The sequence below is a fragment of the Dromaius novaehollandiae genome, chromosome 18, assembly GCF_036370855.1.
Source record: "Dromaius novaehollandiae isolate bDroNov1 chromosome 18, bDroNov1.hap1, whole genome shotgun sequence".
NCBI lineage: Eukaryota > Metazoa > Chordata > Aves > Casuariiformes > Dromaiidae > Dromaius > Dromaius novaehollandiae.
In genome coordinates this window covers 8,044,169-8,066,326 of record NC_088115.1, presented here as the reverse complement: position 1 = coordinate 8,066,326, position 22,158 = coordinate 8,044,169, and the positions used below count along the sequence as shown (strand labels likewise).

The 22,158-nt window shown below is 50.2% G+C and overlaps 2 protein-coding genes across 4 annotated transcripts in view; both read right to left on the bottom strand.

The window, feature by feature from the left end:
* ST6GALNAC1 (ST6 N-acetylgalactosaminide alpha-2,6-sialyltransferase 1) overlaps window positions 1–2,581 on the bottom strand; it is a 34,096-nt gene extending 31,515 nt beyond the window's left edge. Inside the window, exon 1 of the mRNA XM_064522543.1 lies at window positions 1,575–2,581. The gene's annotated coding sequence lies outside the window, so the exon portion shown is untranslated. The remainder of the gene's footprint in view (window positions 1–1,574) is intronic.
* Window positions 2,582–2,717: 136 nt separating this feature from the next.
* MXRA7 (matrix remodeling associated 7) overlaps window positions 2,718–22,158 on the bottom strand; it is a 32,648-nt gene continuing 13,207 nt past the window's right edge. For all 3 annotated transcript variants that reach the window (XM_064522544.1, XM_064522545.1, XM_064522546.1), the window contains 2 exons: window positions 20,111–20,210; window positions 2,718–3,828 (listed from right to left, as the gene is read on the bottom strand). In XM_064522544.1, coding sequence (XP_064378614.1) covers window positions 3,714–3,828; window positions 20,111–20,210 — 215 coding nt within the window. In that variant the 3' untranslated portion in view covers window positions 2,718–3,713. The remainder of the gene's footprint in view (window positions 3,829–20,110; window positions 20,211–22,158) is intronic.

Below are 22,158 nucleotides of genomic sequence, written 5' to 3'. Positions count from 1 at the left end.
ATTCTCTGATCCACCCAAGATTAGATCAACACAGCACAATCTATTCCTTATCTGCAAGGTAAAGTATCTTAACACTAGTTTACATGAATGTACACTTACTGTGAGGTCGGGAATATGTGTAAATACAAGTATCAGGAAAAAGAGCTACAAAACGCCTTAGCAAAGACCTGCCACGGATCACTCAAGTCAGGCATGCCGCTGGGGGCAGCAGCACAGACTTCACACTGCTCTGGGCACTCTTCCTGGGGGACAGAAGATTCACTTCCCAAGATGCCGGTGCAGGCAGATCCCAAGACTGCCACAGAACATGAATTTACCAAGGAACAGCTTAATCCATGGCCATCTCGACCTGTGTCACTGCTCTCCCGCTCCGCGCCCTCGGAAGCCAAACTCCCGCTGACCTCGGCGGCCCTTGGGCCAGGCCGGCGGGACCTGGGCCCCTCACAGCGCCGGGCCCCGCCTCGCAGGCACCGGCGGCCGCGAAACGGCCCTCTCCGAGCGGCCCGGGGGCGCTGCCGCACAGCCTGAAGGCTCCTGCCAGCGCCATGACTTCCTCCCCCCGCTCCCAGGGAGGCCTCGGCCCCCGACCCGGCCCAGCCCCCGGCCCTCCTGCCCTCATGCCCGGCGCCATGTTGGGGGGGGGCCTGCACCCCCCCCCCCCCACGCATGCGCGCTCCGCCTCGGCGGCTCCCTCTGTGGAAGGCGGCGGCCCGTCACCAGTAGCGCATGCGCGCAACGGCGATCCCCCCCGCCCCCAAACACCCCCCCCATGTCTTCAGACAAGGCGCCTGCGCATTGCCTGACCAAAGCCAGCGTCTTCCCCGGCTTGCCCGGCTTACGAGGGCCGGCTAGGGACAACTCAGGCCAAATTCAAAGGCATTTCAGTACGGGTGCCAGGCGGGGACAGTTTTTCCCGATTGCGAGCTGCTCGGGGCGGCCTGGTCCCGTTGCCACAGCAACAGCCCGCCGGCTCCCCTGCGGCCTGCAGCGCTGGGCGCCGCCGGCGCCGGCCCCAACGCCCACGCGTGCCCCGAGCTGCACCGCGCCCGGCGAGGGCCCCTCTCGCCCTCGTCTCCCCTCGGGCGTGCCACACCCACGGGCAGGAGCACTCCTCGTGCTGGGGCGACCATTCGTCCCTGCGAAATCGGGCCTCGAAAGGGGCAGATCAGTGTTTCCACAGACTGCAAGATCCTCCTCAGGGCGAGCGTGGAGATACAGGCGCCTGCCCACGCTGTTTCCATCCCGAAGCTTGTCGAGCGGGAGAGACATTTCCCCAAACCCCCTTCCCAGGCCTCAGTGCTTGTCTGCACTTCTCCTGGCAGCCTCTGGCCTTGTCCCCCCCCCCGCCCCCCCCGGCATAGCTGTACGGCTGCGCTTGCGCCCTACAGGCCTGCGCGAGGCTGAAAAAAAGCAGCCAGTGTTATTTAAAGGACAGTCCCCAGAAGGGGGGGTTGCTGCTGCAGCAACTGGCGAAATTTCCTGTATAAATATTGATGAGTCCAGAGGGCAAAGGAAATGAGAGGTTGGCCTGCCAAGGTGGCACGTAGCCCTCCGCGCCGCTGGAGCGCTCATACCTCTGCCAGCCTCGGGGCAGCACGGGGACCGGGGGGAGGCCTGCTCCCAGCCCAGCCAGTGCCGCGGCTGCACCTCACCGGAGCTGGGCACAGCCGGTCCCGCAGCGCGCTGGCACCTCGCCGGTGGCCGCCGTGCTGGGCCGCACGCAGGCCGAACGCTGCCTCCCCGCGTCCAGCGGGCTCCTCTTTATTGCAGCCTCGCGACCGTGCGTAGTGAAGCTGTACTTTCCTTCCTCTGCTAAACCCAAGGGCTTTTCATGTAGCCATCGCTTTGTTTCTCACAGGTCCCAGGCAGAGCCTTCGCTACTTATCAATGCCATTTTCACACTTCGGTCTCTCCGGAGCAGGCACGGAAAGGACAGGGTTAATGCCAGCTGCGCTTCCATATTGCGGGTTATCACTGCTGACACAATCTTAGGGTGGGAGGTAGAGGAATTCTTTCAAAAATATGCCTCTTCAGCGAAGGCCCAAATGTAAAAGAAGAAATAACAAATACTTTGGAAATAAACTGTAAAGTCTGAAAGACAAAGACTAAAAATCAACTAAAAATAAACTCGCCCTTGCTTGCTTTCAAAGAGAGCTTCGGAAAAGAGCCTGCTCTCAGGTTTGACCCAGGGAGAACTCCCACATACATATTTCCTATGTTTCTCCTCTTGCACAAATAGTTTGACAAAGAAAATTGTTGTCTATGCAGCAGCAAGCTATTGGTCTGCTTGGTTTTTCATATCAGGGGACTCTTTTGCCCACTTAATTCCTTTGTGTTAAATAAGAAGAGGTAATTTTCAGACATTAAATTTAGATTAACTCATGATTTGGCACTAAAGCCAGCTTCATCACTTAATAAATGTCTTCACTCAACTGAAAACAATCAGAAGATAAAATGATTTTTAAAATTCAAATAGTACAGTGTTACCAAATATACTGTAATGGGAAATTGTGACCATATAATGAGATATTTGGTTTCTCAAACTTGAAAGAATTATGCAAAATAAAGAAAACCTAATCTTTTAAGAGATCATTCTCTAAAATTGGGTCAGAAAACTTTGCCTTCCTTTGTCAGCGGTGACATAAACCATGAAAATCCTTCCCAATACTAAAGTATTTAACAGGATTTCATAGGAGAGAGGAGCACACCAGAAGACATTCATTTAAAATTAGGAATGCTTATTGATTTACTGAACCCAAACTGCCAAGAGTAGATCAAAACTGTTCAAAACACTTGGTAAATTCACAGAGCTTTCTCAAGTGTGCAGTTTCCCACAGAAATTTTATATTGAGAGAACAGGAGCTGAGTTGGACATAATCATCCTTGCAAACAGGTCGGCCACGTTTCTCTGGCATTTTTACCAGTGTCAAAAGGCAAAGTGATGCTTCTGTTTCCAGGCTGAAGTTAGCTGCTGTTTTCTCAGGCATGAAGATGAGCTCAGTGGGGTCAACTGGAACCATCTTGGGTTTGTTTCAGAAAGCCAGTGTGAAGGAGGATGAAGTATTCCTTTCAAGGAGATGAGAACTGCAACTCACCTCTAATCTGAGCACTAATGCATTTGCTTTGGCTGTTCATTTTCTAACTGAAGGATTGGCAGCTTCTCTGCCCAGAGAGGTTGTGCAGTCTCCATCCTTGGCGGTTTTCCAGACCTGATGGGATAAAGCCCTGAGTAACTTAATCTGACCTCATAGCTGACCCTGCTTGGAGCAGGAGGTTGGACTAGAGACCTCCTTAGGTCCCTTCTGACCTCAATTATTCTATGATTCTATTATTTCATCCATTTTACATCTGCTGTTTTATCAGTCTTTGGCTTTCTTCAGATATCAAATTGATGAACAACTAGGGTTAGAAAGTATATTTTTTACAAAGCAAAAAAATTGCAAGCTTATCTACTTTGTATGACTGAGATAAATGACCCAGCCAGAAAGAGGTAAAAATCTCTTCATGAGATGAAAATAACTCTTCAAGGAAAATTGATAGAAAGGGGGAGAAATTATGAGTCTTTAGAAATATATATCAAGGGCCTATATGCATCTGCAAAACACCCTGGAATAGCAAAATAACTAATGAAATACATTTATAACAGTACACTCTCCAGTGTCGTGCATAATGGCCGGGATGACTTCTGGGCATAGTCTCCACTGGCTGCAAGCTTATATATCATACAGTCTAAGCTGTTCCTTCATGTCTCCTTCAGACATCTCTCCAAATGTGTCACTTTTTTCCTTCATGAGCCTGAAGATGGCAGCCAGCTGCTCTCTCTGAACCCTGTCAAGAAGAAAAGGAGAAGTAGGAATAGCTAGTCCCCAGAAGGCACTTTGAGCGAGAACACCGTGGTCAAATGAAACACGAAGCTAAAGAGGGTCATTTTACAAGCCCTGTTGACTGCAGGAAATCTGCCCATGTGAGATGAGAAAGAGATAGGCTCGAGTTCTTCTACTCCCTCCTATGTATCCAATCATCCTGCACTTTTCTCCACAATTCTTTTAATATGGAGATAAACTGACTGCTTTAATACCAGCTTTGCAGTTTCCTAAGGCTTATCTATGCTCAGAGTTTCAGGATAACTCCACATGTGGAATTTTGCAAGACCATCATGTCCCAATTTAGCAGACCCTATAGAAAAACTAGATTAAGGTTGATCAGCATAGTATACTTTCATTCTGGAATGAGACTGTGTAGATACAGAGTAATTCAGGAACAGCTATTAAATTTTAAATATTAAATTTTAAATGTATACCCTACCTGAAAATTAGAGACTAGACTTCCTTCCAGTGTAGACATGCCTTTAAATCAGCCACTGGAAGATAAGATCATAGAGAGAAAACTGCTTTGATTCAAGGGTTCGTCTGCCAATGTCAAATGGTGAGATGTGCTCGTGTAGCCAGTCAAGCAATGGGATGATCAATGTGTGGGCATACTCTGACCGGTGGACCATCTAACTCAGATTTTTAGCCCTTACTAGGTGATTAACCTTTCCTTTCTCCCCATAATAGATCTTATGCCCAGCCAATGCATTTTTCCCAAACCTGAAGCAGTTAATCATTGCTATATGTCCTGCAGCACAAAGTATCTGTCACAGGGCTTTATTGGAGAGCTTATGTCATTCATACCTCAACTGATCATCACTCAGGGATACAGAAAGGTGGGCAGCACAGGAAAGTCATTCATTCTGAAGTACCAAGTTGTTCTTAGCTCAAGAAATGATGCTGCTGTCTACAAAATCCTATTTTGGGCTAAAATGAAGATGCACTTTGGTTTCAGTCAGGGCTGACTATGGGCTGGAACGTTCTCACTACAGGGCACCCTGTAGTGAGAATATGATTGAGAATAGATTGCAGCATTGCCTACCACATTTCATAACCAACTGTCCTGTGCAAGATTAAAAGAATTAATGAGGTTGTGGAGCTTCGTGGCTGTAATAAGGGAGGAAGAATTTCTATGACTTCAAAGGCTCTCCTTTTGGGGGGCTCTGCTGCAATGGTCCAGCAACCCAAAGCACAGATCTGCAGCAGTCCTGGCTCCTCCTGCTTCTTTAGCATCTCTGGCCTTGGGATGACTGCTCCCCTGGGCTGAAAATTCAGCCTCTGGCTTTTACTTCTGCATAGTCATTCGGTCAAGAGTCCTCTCTCCCCATCACAGCCAGCTTCCTGCATAGGGCTTTAATACACTGTAATTAATCCATTTAAAAGCACACCGTTAGTTAACTTGGAGTCGTTTTCCTGCGAGTGAACAAGCTATTAGCCGTTCCAGTAACAGGAACAGTAGAAACACCTATAGACAGGCAAAACCAGAACGTAATCTTTGTTTAAAAGAAGGGAGCAGAGCACCAATACATCAGAATCAACTGCACCAAGAGCAAGATCGGGGAGGGAGAGAGTCAGGAATCAGCAGAGGAGCCTTCATGCGCTGAGCTCCAGACAAGTGGAGCTTTGCATTTTCCCCTCTCCTGGGCTCAGCCCCAGCAGGAGCAGGAACAAGCTGTCTTTTCAGCCCCATTGCAGTAACAGGCAGTTGTAGGGGAAAGCAAGCAGATTCTGATAGAAGAAAGCTGATTTGCCTATTATTTTCTATTACAATAAAAATGCAATTGTCTTAAGGCCAAGCATATCCTGATAATGACGTAGGATCTTTTGGCTGTGACATCTCTGGCCACAGCTGCCTGGATCTGTCTCTTCTGTGCTTTTTGTGTACACACGGAACGCACCAGACTGCCCTTTCCAGACCAGAGGAAGGGAAGCACAGTCATTATCAATCAATATTTTATTTTAAACCATCACTGGGCACCAGAGGGCACATTTGCTGTCTGGTATGGAGAAATTCAATACATATCTTTGCTTCACACATCTGAAATCTGTGCCAGCTGGGAATGCTCCACCCAGGTCTGCATCCCTTCCTCATTATTTCGCAGACATTAACACTACAGAAATCTTCAGTTCCCCAAAGGCCTGCTTCTTTCACACCCCACCTCCAAAATCAAGATCACAGACAGTATTCACTCTCATTTTTCTTTTAGCCAACATCAATGCATTTTGGCTGTCCCTTGACAGAAATAACGTTAAATATCATGACTGTGTGTTTAAAAACAGAAATAGAAAAGAACTGCTACTGCTGTTAAATATTTCTCTGTGCTACACAATCTACAACAGGGAGAGAGGAAAACAAAGATAAACAGAGAAATGAGCCTGGGAAGTAAGAGTAAGATATCAAAAACATGATACTGATTTCAAAAAGGAGCTTCTCCTATCAAAGGTGACCTTGTAAAACAATTTTGTGGTGCTTTTCATTTTATTTTCTTAGTAATTTCAGATCAAACCTACCCCATTCACAAGTAAAATCATGCTCTCTTCCCATAAGTGCTGTCCCCAAAATAACTTGGATTCAGGAGGTCAAATAGGATTTTACTTATTGCTGACAAAATAGATTAATTGGGGATTTTAAAAGCAGCCTAATTCTTGTTGATAGCCAATTGCACTTGCCTACTTAACTCCCTTAGGCTCCTTTAGACCTTTCAGCCCAAGACTTCTACAATTAACTGGAGGTTTGGGGCAGTTAGTCATAGGTATATTAAAGAAGATCTGCGTTTCAGGAACTGCTGAGCATCCACATTCTCAGCAGCTGAAATTCTGGGCAGAGGCCAAGGAATTTGGGGATTTTGCTAACTTCTCTGCTGTCAAACAAGACCAGAATCTGCTGCAATAGTGCATCGCTCCAGCAGAGTTAAGGGAAAAGCAACCAAAACTATGAAACCTGACTTTCACTGCTGGTCCGACTCTACTTTTAAGGAAGTGGAACCACTTATAGAGTAAAAGGCACACGAGGGCAAAATGTACCTCTAACCTAAACTCCAGATTTTCAACACAAATCTCTTGAGGAAGAAATTACAAGCTGCTAGAGGCAGGGAGAACAAGCACAAACCAAATAAACTATTCAAAGGTTTATTGGACCAAACAAAGGCAATTTTTACAGATTCAAGCCACTAGAATTACAGTCCTTTGTGTAAGAGCCACCATCAGATACAAAACAAACAAACAAAACAAACAAAAGTAAAAAATACCCAGACAGCCATTTGAGTTGAAGAAATAGTTTGACTCGCTGCCACTAGCAAAAATCTGGACTCAGCTATAGACTTTGCTCGATGTACATATTGCCATGTAACTTAAACACAATGTATATAAGGCATTCTTTGCATAGTTGGGTGCTTGGGACACGGAGTCAGCCAGCCAGCACCGAGGGGAGACTGAGCGGCTGTACCAGTGGGGAAGTTGAAGCAGAGGGTCCTGACGTGTCTAAATTCATATGCAAACCACTAAATATGCTAGTGGTTGTTGGCTGGGGAGGGGCAGCCCAGCCTCTTCCAAAGCTGAAGCCTCCTGCTGTCCTTTTAATGAGCCCTTTTATTAAGAGTTTGCCAACCTCGGGTGCTGTAAAGGACAACTAAGTACAAGGTTTCAAGTATTGTCTGCATAGGAATTAAAAAGGAAAAAAAAGCAGCCCGCTGGGTTTCTGATATGTTTGAAGCTTTAGCCAAGAGGCAGTTGTCCTGCAGTGAGAGAAAGAAGCTCTGAAGGACACATCCCCACCCAGCCTGGTGTTTCTACAACATCGCTAGAGGACTTGAGCCCTCTTGCCATGGGGATACATCTTGCAAACCAGCTGGTCTGATTTGAAACCTGCTCTCCCTGAAGCAAGTATATACGCCCAGCCAAATTTATCTCCTATATATGACAGAGCTGAGGAGAGACGCTGAGCTCTGGCTCCAGTGGACAAACCACAGGGCTAGCAAAAGAAGAGAGCAATGGAACAGCAAGCAGAAGAGGAAGGGGTAGGGTGCCTCTTCCAGGACCCCCACAATCTCATCCTGAGCCAGAGGGAACCCATGATACTGTTGCTACCTCCTCAGGTCTCTCCCATTGGGAACCAGAGTAGGGAAAAGTGTGAATCCAGATATGAACAGTGGCCAGTGTGGTCTCCTAAACCTCCACCACAAGCAGAACAGCTAAACTATCAATCCTCATCACTTCTCAAGTCTTCCCTCTACCTAAAGGATCAGCTCTCTGCTAAAATAACTACAGAAGCAAGATTAGAGTCATTCCAGCTACGATCTGCCACCCTCACTTTGATCCCACTTTGTCCCTCCACCCCTCAGAATAAAACAGTGCTATACAATGTTTGAAATTGTAGGCAGTTCCCACCCACCCCCAGCAATAAAGAGGAGTTTGGCCCTGGGAAGAAGCGGGTTGATAGTCTGGTATAAGGTCCAGGCAGGTCTGGGAGAACAGCTGTGATTCACCCACCCCACTAAAGAAACACAGATTTCACAGCAGGGCTATACACGGTGATGAATACAACTAATAGACTTGCTGCATATTTGGTGTCCAATTTGGGTTCTGTTTTGGGGAGGGGAGGAAGGTTTGTCTCCTAGGACATCTCAGCTCCCCCCCGCAAACACAACTCAAGTCACTGCTTGGGCCCAGCCCCAGTCCATGGAGGCACACAACAGGATCTCCTCAAACTTGATACCACAGGAGTTTTGAAGAACTCAACTTCAGACCAAGAGGGGGTCCCAAGTTTTGAGGGTTTATGGATTTCTCTTATGGGTGTGTTTGGTTGGTTTTGGTATTTCTCTCAAGCCTTTAAAGATGCCAAGGGATGCCTTTAGGAGGAGGCTAGGGACAACTTCATATAGTCTTCAGTTCTGCAAAGAGAAACAGGGAGAGAAGAGAAATCATTTCAGTCATTTCACCCCTCAGGTTTGGTTCATTATTATTCACATAAATGAGCAAGGGAAAACTTATTGTGGAAGGGGAAGGCAAGGCATCTTCCCACATCAGGGCAGAACAAACCACTGTCTGCAAACCTTATGCCTCTAAGGAGGAGACCCTTTGCTTCATCAACTGCAGCAAGATAGTCTAAGCCCAAACAAAGAGATGTAAATCCTCTCACCTGGCACCAAACCTAAGTCACAACCCTTCTGCCCCACCAAGGAGAGCTGGGGCAGCCCAGCTAATTGGCAACCTTCATTAGCTCCAGAGGTTACTGCTTCATTGTCCTGTGCAGAGCCTCCCTGGGCTGCCAGCCTACTTGTCCAGCCCAGTTTCCTTCTCCCACCTGCAGGCAGACAAGCCTAGACCAAGTACTGATTGCACTGTGCAGTGAACCTGAACAGGCCGACCTTTCTAAACATTCCTACAGATATGTCTGTTCCTGTCTAGAGTTTTTGCCTTCTTCCCTATCCTCAGGGCTTCCTTTCCATGGGAAGCTCTCCCAATGTCCCAGGGAAGCAGGGTGAGATGATTAAACCTGTTTTATGGATGGGCACATCTCAGCGCTCTCGGAGGTCTTGCAGCATATTGTTAGAAGTGCCAGGGCTAAAACATTTGGCCACCTGTTCTCAGCTTGAACACTTCAGATGCTCTGCTCTGCCCTGACTGCTCCAGCATCTCTCGTGGCCATCCAAAAACCTGCCAGCAGGCTGGGCAGCTTCCCATGGACACAGACACCTGCATTAATGCAGAGGGAAGCCACAATACACATCACCTGAATGCTTACAAACACATGCAGATGCACCCAAAAAGCATACTTCCTCTTGACTGCAACAGGATTCATGGTCCCTAATACCTGAACCTCATCTGAAAGACGCCTGCTCATGATTTGAGTCAAAGCAGATCCCTGTACCATTAACACAGGCATTGGGCTCCCCCATCCCTGGTGGGTTTGGGAACCTGCAATGGCTATAGCATGAAGGCATGTTACAGCTCCATTCCTTGCTTACCGCTCTGCAAAAGATTCCCCTTTCCAGTGGCCTTGCAAGCATGCTCTGCAACCCGGATCCCGGATGGGAGATGCAAGGTGAAGCATCACGTGGGACAGGGTTACTCAAGCAACGCTGAGGAGGCTCAGTGGCCGGCCAGTTAGGACAAAGAAAAGAAATTCTCTGGAGTGGATAATCGCTCTGTGGGATTCACAGGGCTGAGGATCGGATCATCCCGCTCAAGCCACGCACGCATAATCAGATTTCATGCGTGAGGGCATAAGCTCGTTGCCGCGGGGGCCCAGAAGGAGAGCTCCCCTCCAGCGGGCTGCCGTCGGAGCAGGGAGGGATGGAGGATGTCAGGGAGGGCGAATGGGGCTCAGCTGCAGCTTGCAGCCCCTCCATCGGGATACTCACCTCCAGGACAGGGCCAGGCAAGACAGCGGAGGTGAAGCATCTTAAACCAAGCATGAACTTAATGGAGGATGTCTGTCAGAGAAATAAATTCCCCATCTGCACAGCAGGGCCACTCCCCTTCTGCTCCTGGAGTACGCTGTGAGGGGGATTAGACTAAAGAGCACAAGGCAGTCAATCACTAGGGACTTCGGGGCCATATAAACACCCCCAGGCTGAGAAACTTAGGCATTGGCAAGGACACATGCTACCATGAAGCCTGGAAGACCTAATTATCTCAAGATGGAGGCAGAGAGCTGCAAGCCACTACTATCCTTAGCTTTTTCCTCTTTTCCTTCACCTTGGACTATGAAATCAGCCTGATTGGAGTGCTTTCCCCCTGCAGCACATGAACCAAATCAGTTCAGGATCTTCTTTGCTGGAGGCCCACATCTTCTTTTCAGATACAGATTATCCAAATATCTCTGCTCTGTCTCCAGCTGAGGCCCAAGTCAGAAGCTCACACAAAATGATGTCCAGCTGACAAAACATACGAGAAACAACCAGAGAACAAGAACACCTGCCCTTCCCTGAAGTTACGAGGGATACTCAGGCACTGAAGGTCTTAGAAGACCATGCTTCTTCCCGAGCTATGAGGGATCTAGAGGCAACATCTCTGTCAGAGGAATGAGAGGCAGTGGGGGGCCATACAAGAGCCTTCAGGCCCTTTCCACCAGGACACCCCAGAGCAGCCCTGAGACACTATGTCTAGACCCCTGGATGTCATCTCTCAACTGGCAGCTGAAGGCTGAACTCTGTGGCAGCCTCCTTCCTGAGGACAGGGCAACGTGGTGGGAACATGAAGACCACCAGCCCAAGAAGCATGAGGTAACAGGCCTCTGCTGCTGAGTCATTGGAAGGGACTTCTTGCAAGAAGAGGAATTCAGATTGCAGTTCCTCCCTTCTCTGACAGCAGTACCTCCAGTGTGGATGGAAATGGGGTGTCCCTCCGATGGCCTCAGGAGCATCCTCCTCACTCTGACTCCGCAATGGCATCGGCAGAAGGGCAGGAGCTTCCCGCCTTTGAGAGCAAATGGTGTCCCAGCACTGACAAATGGGGCAGGCAGGTAGCATTCCCATGTGTGTTTGTCCCTCTCACATGCAAAATCCACAGCAGGAGGTCAGGAAATCCTGTAGCTCATCCATCAACCATGGTTTTCCAAAGGAGTCCTAGCACACTTCCAGGAGAAGATCCCAGACCATCTTGCTCAACTGCTTATTCCCTGTCAGAAACTGTTTCACTCAGGAAGCTGATTTTCAGAAGTGTGGAGCATTCCCAGCTCCTTGCCTGGCAGAGGGAGCTTCTGAGGAACATCAGTTCTTGGGTCTGAAATCCAAGCAAGGATGGCAGATAGCAACCTGGCTCCAGACTCTCCTCACTCCAGACAAGCTAGGATTGACCCTTGAGGATCAAGAACAGTGAGGAAAGGCTCCAGGAACTGTCCTCAAGCAGCTCCTTCCCATCTCATTGCTGGATGGTCCCGTCACCACCACTTCCCCTTTCTTTATGCTTGAGATAGCTACCATCTCATTTTTGGTAGTGACCACAATCCAGTCTTGTCCAGGATCTACGTATTGCAGGAAGAATTTGAGGAAGGACATATTAAATCTAAGCTTTCCCTGTGGTCTCAAAAGTGTGGGACATTTGCTTCAGCCAATAGGTAAAACATGGAGAGAGGACTTAAATGCAGAAGCGGGAAAGACAGTCAGAGCTTAAGAAAGAGAAGAGCAGGGAGAGTGAAAGGTACCAAAGGGAGCTTTTATCAACACAAATCCAAAGTTTCTCCTGTGGGACAGAAAAGTCGAAAGGTACATATGATTTTGGGGATATACCTATTGCTGCTCAGGAGCACTAGGAAAGCAGCCAAGGTTGCCGGAGACTACATGATCTGGGAGCACAAATCCCAACACGTTTGGTGCCTACATCAGGATAGCAGTACGAGGCATGCGTGGGGTTGGGGACTGCGCTGCCAGCCACCCCCCAGGCTGAACTTCCCCACCGCTGCTTCAAGGGAGAGCGCGGCAAAAAGCCTCCCACATTTCCCAGCCATGGCAGCTACAGCCACAAAAGCCACAGCACAGCCAGTGGTTCAAGCTTTCTGCAGGCTCAGCTGAGTTGAGAGACTGCGATTCCCTCCTTCTGTCGTGTGCCCATCCCCTCACAACACTCCTGATATTCCCCCAAACCAGCCCATGCCACAGCAGGGGGGAAAGCCATGGACAGGCCAGCCTGCACTCTCTTCCATCCCTTGGCATTTGCGCTCCAGCTCACTTACTCACTACCAGTTCACACACAGCCTGGTATTTTGGCCAGATTTCCTGCAGCCCTCGGTGTCTCCTGGCCATGGGGAAACGGTGAGAGAGCCAGTCCCAGGCTCCCAGAGATTAAGCAGATAGAGAACGGCAAGCTGCCCATGCCGCGCAGAATTAAGCAGAAGCAGATGAAGACAAGTTGCCAGCACAGGGTGAGGGAGACATGGAGAAGCAGCCACAAGCTGGGACAATTCAGGACCTGAGCCAAAAGGAAAAACCTGGGAGCTCAAAGTGGAGTTGTCAGAGATCCATGCCCTGCAAAGGCTACTGGGGAGCTTGCAAAAATTTCCCCTCTGGGACAGGAGAGTTGCACACGGAGAGGAGGGAATGGGAAGGGGCTTCCTGGCCACCCCTTCCCCTGCATCTCTGAGGGAGGCATCCTCAGTTGCTCTGAGAGCAAAGCTGCTGGAGACTCATGACTCAGATACTCTATAAATAGGGCCAGAGCTCAACTCCACTGACATCTCATGGGTCAGAGGACATCTTCCCTGGGGACATGGTGGACGCAAGGACCAGCGCCGGGCCACCGGGAGACTTGTTCCTCACACGAGCAGGGCTTGGTGCCCACGCAGGGAGTGTCAGGGCAGGGAAAGCTCAGCGGGGACCCCAGACATAGCAGTGGCCACCAGACACAGGGTGCCACTCTCCTCCAAGGCGGGCGGGTAGGGAACACGCCTTGTGCGCTGGGTGCTTTGCAGCTGAAGGCAGCACTGCCCGTGGTTGGTGCTATCCCCATGGCTGGTGACTGCAATGAAGCAGAGGCCAGCCTGACCTGCAGAGCCCCATGGTCCTAGTCTTTGTGGTCCCTTACTGCTACTCCTCCTCCCTCGGCCCAGGACGACTATCGTGCTGCAGAAGATGAAAAGCAAACAAATAAAAAAACCCAAAGAAAGCCCAAACTTACCAGCTTCCCTCATCCAAAAGAAGCACCATGCTGGACAGGACAGGACAGGACAGCAAAGCTGCTGGGTTGCGGGTGAGGGTTAGCAGCAGGAAAGGAAGGAGAAAGAGTCCCACAGCCCATGCTACACAGAGGGGAGAGCAAGCAAGCGAGCCAGGGGTATGTGATGGCAATGCAGGGGGTGGACAAGGACAGATGCTGATGAAGAGCTCTCCCAAAATGCAACCTCCCCCAGCCCAGTCCATCCAGTTATTTTTGGAGCGCCAGTAGTGGAGGTGTTTGAAATAGGTCAAAGTCTGTCAACATGGTCATTAACCCCCGGCAGCTGTTTCCTGCCCTTGTGTGCTCTGGAGTCATCAGTGCAAGCATTGTCTCGTCCAAAACTGAATTTCAGCAGGATTCTCCCTAAAGCACAGCTGCGTCCCCATTTTGATTCAGGATGTCTGGCAGAGCAGGGAAAGGTCTCTTCTCTCTGCTTTTCTCTGGAGCCAGGGGCAGTCTGGGGCACCCTGCCTTGCTGGAAATCCAGGGTCCAGGCCTGGGTTTATTCAGATGCCTTGTAACCAAGATGCTCTTGTGAACCCAGCTGGGGAGAAGCCTTGCTAAACTACAGCCAAGAAAAGGACTGGGTTGAGATCTACACCCATCCCATTTTCTTGCATGAATTCCCATCTGCAATTGAGACCCAGGCTTAAGTCTAGCCTAGATTCAAGCACTGTTTTCTCAACCCACCCAAGGCTGGCCAGGAGAAGAGAGGAGAGGATCGGGAGTCAGGAAGAGAATTTGCTTCTGAACTGGGTCAACTGGCTATGGAAACTGAGCCCACTAGCCAAGAGGACTGTCCCTGCCTTTTCCTCCATCTTACAGGATGGAGGGATGTGGTCTGGGGCATCACCTCATCCCCCAGTTCACTGGCTCCATCCCACGAGTGGGCCTGCAAACAGCAGAGTATGTGTGAGCAGTTTGGTGCCGTATGCTGGACCCCACTCGATGGGTCTGTGAGGCACTGCGGAGGGTGTCTGGACCCTCAGCATTGCCAGCCGCTGGGACAGGATTTTGTCCAGCTGTGGAGACGACGGGGATTTCTTCCTCTTGCAGCCAGGCCATGCAGGCTCAGCGCATATCTATGTAAATATCAGTATGCAAAACCACAAACTTTTCACCCAAGTGTGTATGGAGCAAACATGTGGCCCCTGCCTAGTGCTGCAGCCCATGCAGGAACGAGAAGTATCTTGGAGGCTTCATGATGGACAGGGCAGGTGAATGTTCAAGAAACATAGCTGTGGGCTCCTTCTCTCACCCTAGAGATTCACCTCCATCTCCTGCCCACAGGGCTGCTTCTGGATTTCCACCCCTACCTCCTCCTAAACCATGGAAATAAGAGAGAGGACAGAGAGAAGAGACCTTTCCACAGACAGTCATACAGGATCAGCTCTCCTTTCTCCAGTCAACACAGCCCAGGAAGAGTGGCAAGGACAGAGAGCAGACAGCTCAATCCCTTGGCATCACCAAAGGCAACCAGTACATGGCCAGGACCCACACTATGCTCCATGGAAAGCAAGATCTGAAAGCAAAGGCCCAAGGGAATCATTCCCCAACTGTTTTCTCTTTAGTAGAAGTGCAGCCTTGTTGCAGTTGTCATGGTTTGAGAAAGTCCTAATTATTTTCCCTTCTAACTGCAAAAAAACCCCACCAACCACTTTCAAACCTTGAGAGAGACTTGAAAAGCAGCTGGCAGAGACCACGTCCATCCATCCATGCAAGCCAGGTCCTGAAGGCACACTGAGGAGCTCTTCCTCTTCCTCCCCCATCTGCACTCAGGTGCCCCAGGCAGTGCAGCAGTGCCTAGCCATTACAGACTGCATCTCATGCCCATACAACCCCTCCCCAGCCGAACCAGGGCGGGCTGCACTGCTACAAGTCACGTTTGTGAGTCTGAGCCAGCGCTTTGCAGCATGGCAGCTACAGCTGGCAATGGATGGCCAAAAGCCTCAGGTGCACAGGAGAAGGATTTGGGAAATACGTTGCGCTGGCTTCACTGAAGGCTGCATCCTTCCCCTTCCTGCCCAGACTGTTTTTCTCCCCCAAGGGAGCAAACACTACGTGCTTCTGTTCTAAAACTACTAGTAATCTGCCAGGTGTGATCAAGCATAGCCACCACCCAAGCAGATACACTTGCCAGCTACAGTTACTGCCCTTCTCCCTTACTGAGGAATCCCTCTATTTTTTAAGACTCAAGTAACCAGAAGCAGGAAATTGCATCACTTAGTAAAGGTCACATTCCTTCCCCTTTTAGTCCAGATTTAGCACCAGTTGGAAGCCACAAGACTTCAGCAAATGGTAGCCAAGACAACCACAACTTTTGGAGTGATGCGGACTAGAGCCAAATGGGTTTTTGGTTAAATAACCCATTCTACTGCCTGTCTGTCCATTCCTGTCCGAAGTCCTACAGGTCTTCCTGGAAAAAGCAAGAAAATCTTTCAATAGCACCTCCAAAATCAGTAGTCCCCAGATTAAGAGTCATGGACTATTGATGACAAGCATGGTCACAGGTAGCCTCTAGGGAATCTGGAGGACTCACTTGGATTTTTGGGGATGTTGTTTCCAAGCTGTTTCACAAAAGTACCTGCTGGTCCAGGTGAAAACTGGAGGGCTGACAGCACTGGGCTAAAAGCAAACACAAAGCCTGTGTCTGAGCTTAGGCTACACACCTTAGGACTACTATCAGCTCACTCCATGGCTCCAATTTTCCAAATCAGGAAACAGAAGTGGTCTTGGCAATGTCTAACTTCAGGCGTCCACATGGAAGAAGTAAGCATACAAATGTGCGAGACCCCATTCCCCCAGGTCCTTTTGGAGTGCTCATGGAAAGGGAGATGGAGGCAGAGGGGAGCAGACTCATTAATCTGTTATGAGGAGGGAAGAGGGAAGGAGGTCGCGAAGGAGGTGGGACAGGTGGTCAACTGCAGCTCACAAACAAACCCACCCCCAGGAAAAGAAACCCCAAAGCAAAAGACACATTAGCAGATGTTATCAGTGGTACCACTACTTCTAAGAAACATCGTATCCTTACCAAAAAGATTTGCAAGAATGTTTGTGGCCGAGGACCTAAGGTACTTGCTACAGAGATGTGAAATCAGAGGTCAGCTCAATCCTGCAACATAAAGGTGGCAAACCTGGGTCACACCGGAACGGCAGCACGGTCGGGGTGCAGGAGAGCAGGGGGTGCGTGGAGTCGGGGAGAGGAGCAGGACCACGGCGGGAGCGAGGTGCAAGACAGAGCTCAGCTCACCCAGCGAGCGCCTTACCTGGCAGCAGCCCTGCCCCCTTACACCACCTCTGAGGCCTGGAAGGAAAAGTTGCTGATGCCATAGGAAAGATTCGGGGCAGGGGAAAATAAGCCAGCAACAGAATAAGACAAAAAGAAATCCACAAAGCTGTCTTAAAGAAGCAAACAACACAAATATGGAACAGAGACAAGAAAATAAAGGAATAGTAGAAAAAAAGAAGTCTGCCAATGGCCCTTAGCCATGGAAGGTTGCTGAGAGCTTCAGAAGGGACCCCAAGGCCAACGCGCTGTCTGTAAGTCCTACGCACACAATCGCTCCCTGGGACCACTCCAGACTGACGTGAGACTGGGAGGTCCCATGTGCCTGGGAAGGGTCCATCACCCCCCAGGCCCATCCTGCAGTCCAGAGCATGAAATGTCAGTCCCACTGCTGTCCATCACCAACCTCCTGCCGGTGTCCCCCCAGGCTGAGGGCAGGAGCAGTTGTTGCTATGGAGGAACCATCCTGAGGCCCTGCAGGGCTCCTGGCCTTGAAACCTCAAGCAGCAGCTGCTCAGCTGGCTTGGGGGGAGCCACTGGTGCAAAAGGGCTGGTCTGCATTTGCCTCTTCCAGGTAGATTTTTGTATCAGTGCTTAGCAGGATCTGTAAAAGCGATTCCCATTGAGCCCTGCGGGTTTCTTTCACATTCACTCAGTTCATTGCACTGCCACCCTCCCTGAGTGAAAACACAACGAAGCTGACAGACCTGCTTAGTGTTTTACAAGTTAGGGACTTCAGGTACAATAAAGATATAACAAAAGGAAGAGAGCAAACCACATCTTTCCTGATGCTAGCAATGCAGAGTCAGCCCAGCAGCAACTGGATCTCCTTTCAGCTGCTGACCCCAGAGCTCACAGCCCTTGCAAATCTTTACTCCTAGCAGGGCTATAAGGCAGACGAAGCCCAAGATCCCAGGATAGTTGGGAGCCTGGAAGCCAGGGGAGAAAGGGAAGCCATTGCTTGACATGAGTCATACAAGTTCAACGTGGAGAGAAATGCCACGGGCTGCAGGTTCGGCTAGTTAAGGCAGCCTGCACGGAGCCCCATGCAGCCGCCTGAGCTCACCCCAGGAATAAGCTAGCTCATTTCAGCCCCAGCCCCAGTGCCCCCATGCTGTACTACTGCCCGGGGTGCAGACATGGCACTCGAGGTGAAGCACAGCCCTTCAAGGCAGCCATGGCTTGCAGCAGGGCAGTCCTGCCAGGGACCAGCGAGGCTCCCCCACAAGCTCCTAATTGCCCAGCATCGAAGCAACAGACATTTGCCAGGGTTTCTGTCAAGCCATGGATCATCTGGCAAAGCCAGTCTTTTCCTATACCGCAGTAGCATCCAACTCAGGCTTGCTGTCTTCCTTCTTGAGGACACCTTTGCTAATGGGGCAGGACATAGCAGGGCTTTTGCAGTGAGGATAGGACAGTCCGGAGGCTACTAGAAGGGGACAGGCTCATGTCCAGCTTGTTCATTCCCTCCAGCTGGAGACCCTATCCCTTGCTGTTTGGCCCCAGAGGAAAGCTATCAGGATGACTATCCTGGAATCACTGGCTCTTTCCAAGAAGGATTAGTTCGGAGGGGGAAAGCCATGGCAAAAGTCCTCCCTACGCAGCCTTGCAACGGCTCCGCTAGCAAGCAAATCTGTCTTTTGGGCAGGCTTCTGCATATATGCTTTAGCCCTGCACAGCCCTTCTGGGTGGGTTCAAGATGGGGCTGAAGGGGAGAGACTTTCTTTGCTCTGAGAAGCTCTCTTTCGGAAAGGTTTCTCAGGTCCAAGATTTGCCAGCTAACACTGATATTTCCCATGTTTTGAGCTCACGGGAATACAGTGGGTCCCACTTGCTTCCCCACAATCCCCCGAGGAGGAAAGGCTGAGAGCTGCCTACTGCACTGCCCTTGCACACAGCCACACAGAGAGACCCTGGTTAGCCCAGCCTCCAACACCTGATAGCCACAAGTGCAAGGGCCTTGAAGCAAGCCTTGCGTAGCAGGAGAGCTCCTGATCCAGGGAGGAGATACAATCCCTCTGTCCTTGCCTTCACCCTGCTGTACTCAAATTTCCACTTCGTCTGTGTTAGGCCTTTATATCATGCAAGTTGCCATGGCATCCAAACCATGGTATCACAGGTAAGGGGCCACAAATTTCCCCAAATCATGTCAGAAGGCGGTCACCACTGGCTGGAGAATCGGGTCCCTCAACCCTTCTACAGGAACAGTGAGGGAAGGCACAGCCTCTGCCTGCGGTTGTCCCGGGGAGAAAAGCTATCTCCAAACCAGGGAGGCTGGAGGCAGCACCTCCTAGGCTTGCCTTGAGTCTCCACTGGGAAATCAGTTCTCTGCAGCTCTCCCGAAAGGGAAGGGGTAGGAGCTGCACACATCTGCTAGGGAACAGCCTGCCACTGAGCCCATCTGTAGGGCAAAGCCCTCATCTGCGGGATCTGATGTCTCCGGTTTAGCATGGGCTCAGGGTGCCTGTGGGCTGAAGGACTCCCTCTGCACACAGCGCAGAGCCCGCACTGCCAGGTGAAAGGGGTCACTGCACACTGGCAGCACAGACCAGCTTTGGAAAGGGTTTTGCAGCTCAAGGTGCAAAGTTAGGGTTGATTTTCCTTGTATAGGCTGGGAAGTAGGAATTCTTGAGTTAGAAAGTTGGTCTTTGGTAAGAGGGTAGGCACTTCCTTCAGGCAGGGTTCAAGCTCAGAGATTTCTGAGCTCAAACCCTAGAGATTTCTCAGCAAATAAGTGGAAACGGATAATTTTCTTTCTCTGCCAGGCACATTCTACAGCATAACCTCACCATCAGTTGCATCTGAGAAGACAGCCCTGGGTACAGACATTCCCAGTCTTCCCCAGTCACAGTGAACTCTCAAGCTCTACAATCATTCACTTTGTTCTGGTACTTCTGAGCTATACCCACGTCCTCAGTTTGGAGGCCATCCACAAGGTAAAGGGAGAGGAAGTGCTAGAAGCTAGAAATCGGGTCCTCAACAGATGTAAATCAGCATAGTGCTTATGGGACCAGGGAAACTACATCAGCTTGCATCAGCTCGGAAATTTGGTCTAAGCATCCAGAGGAGGAGTTTGAACAGCTCCACGGGAATCTAGGGCCACTGTGTCTCCATCTCCTAAATCAGCATTTCTTCTATTCATTCGCACATCTTCCTGGGTGGGAGAGGACTGGTGTGATAAGATACTGAGCCAAGTCTCCCAAGGTAATTTGGGGAAACAGAGGTCTGAACACACCCAACTGCTTCAAGAGTATGCCAACATGATGGCATTGGGCAAGAAGCAAAAGGAAACTCAACTTACCTTTGTTCTTCCTCGAGTTCTTCTTTGGTCATCATTGACTTGTACTGGTTTCCCCTCAGCTTTCCAGGACTGTACTTAAAGGAGAATGTCTCATCTGCAGCTGGAGAGCGAGAGAGAAAGAGAGGGAGAGACAAAGAGCAGGAGATCATGTGAGCCACAGAGCAGGCACTGCAGAGCAATGACAAACAGCAACGGGCTCGCTCCCTTGAGCTGCTTGCTGATCCCTCCTCCCAAGCACGCACCCCAAATGCTATGCCATCCCAGCAGACTCCATCACAGTTGGATCCAGAGTCTCCTGGAGACCAAGGCATTTGCTGGCTGGAGAGGACAGCAGGAGTCCTGGCTGCAGCTAGCATTGGAAATCCCCATGGCTGTGGAAATTTTACCAGTGTGAGGACTGCTATGCATGACCAGCTCTGGACACAGACACAAATAAATCCTAAAGCACAGGAACCATATGCTATTGCTCTGCCTGGATTCAGAGCCTTGCAGGTCCATCTTGGCTTATCAAGACATACTAATCCTGCCCTGATTAGCTTGCAGCATTTACCGCTTTTTCCTGCTCCAGACCTGCATTCCTCATTCCTCCTCTCTCCCCCTCCTCGTCCAGGGGCCCCTTCCCATGCTTTGGGGGTCACAGATGGTGCTACAAGCAGAGCTGCCACAAGCCACATAGCCCCTGTCAGCTCCATGAGCTCTCCCTGCAGCCTGACCTTTCAAATCACAGCTTTTGTCAAAGCTTGTGAAGGAAGGAGGTTGCCACGCTGCAGATTCTGGGGCTGCAAACAGAACTGAGCCAAGGCCATCCTGACAGCACCAACCACAGCTGTGCCAAAGTCTCTCTGTCACCAGCTGACAGACCTGAAGAGGAATGGGTCTCCTTCTCCCAGCCCGGGTGCTCTCCTCCGCGTTCCCACCCACCCCGGACTCTTCAGCCTCAGCCCTGTGCTAATTAGAGTGCCGAAGCTCACGGACTCTGAGCCAAAGCCAATCCTTTCCCAATCGGATTTTGTTACAGCACTACTTGCTTTTAAAAACCTCTCCTCTGGTTTATCTTCCTGCAGATGGGCAGGAAACAACAGGAGTGGAGGTCAACCCAAAGGGCAGCCCAGGAAGAGCGGATGCTTTGAGTAGTTGCCTTTGCTGGTTATCTGTGGGCTGTTTATCTGTGAACCTTTATCTCCCAAGGACTGCAGGACTGGGCTGCCTCACATCGAGCCATCTAGCACTGCTGTTTCCACATTCACACAGAAACATCTGCTGTTTCCACAGAGTCTCCGGATCCTAGGAGCCCAGGAGCTACTTCCAAGGGGTCCACAAAAGGCAAATGGTATCTTACTATCTGCATGTACCTGAACAGTTGTTTGTTATCCACAAATCAAATGTCTAGGATGATACCTCCCGGCACCATCAAGACCCCAAAGGTGGTCTTCTCTGTCAGGAGAGAAAGCTCCTGTGGACCCATCAACTGTCTCGAGCCACCTGAGAAGCCTCTTCCAGTCCACAGCACAGCTACTGCAGGCATCACGTTCAAGGATGTCTTTCCTGCTCCACCTGCCCTAATGCAAAACACACCACAGCCTCTCTCATTCTCCCTTTCTCACACCCAGAAGGACTCAGCATCAGTTACTTCCCTTTATTTTCCTGCCCACGCTGTCCTTAAGGATTTTCTCCCCCTCTCAAGAGTTAACTGCTTGATTTAGAGACTTCTCCAACCCCAAGCTCACTCACGTAGGGGATTCCCACGCAATCGGCAAGTCAGAGCCCCACTTGGTACATGGGGAAACCTGAGATCTCGAAAACAAGTTGCGAAGGCTGCGCAGCCAGGTACAGGACCGGGCCGTCCCAGACGCTGCAAGGTCATTGCTGCAGGAGCCCGAGGAAGTGAGTCAACATACAGAACGTGCCTGGCGGCCAGTGTGACATGATGTTAGTGGGCTGTGAGCAGTTAAGGCTGGAGATTTCACAGAAATCTCCTCCCTGCAGATAACAAGATTTCCTCCCTTCTTCTCTACATCTCCCATGCATCGCTGGTCCTGGGGAGCTTT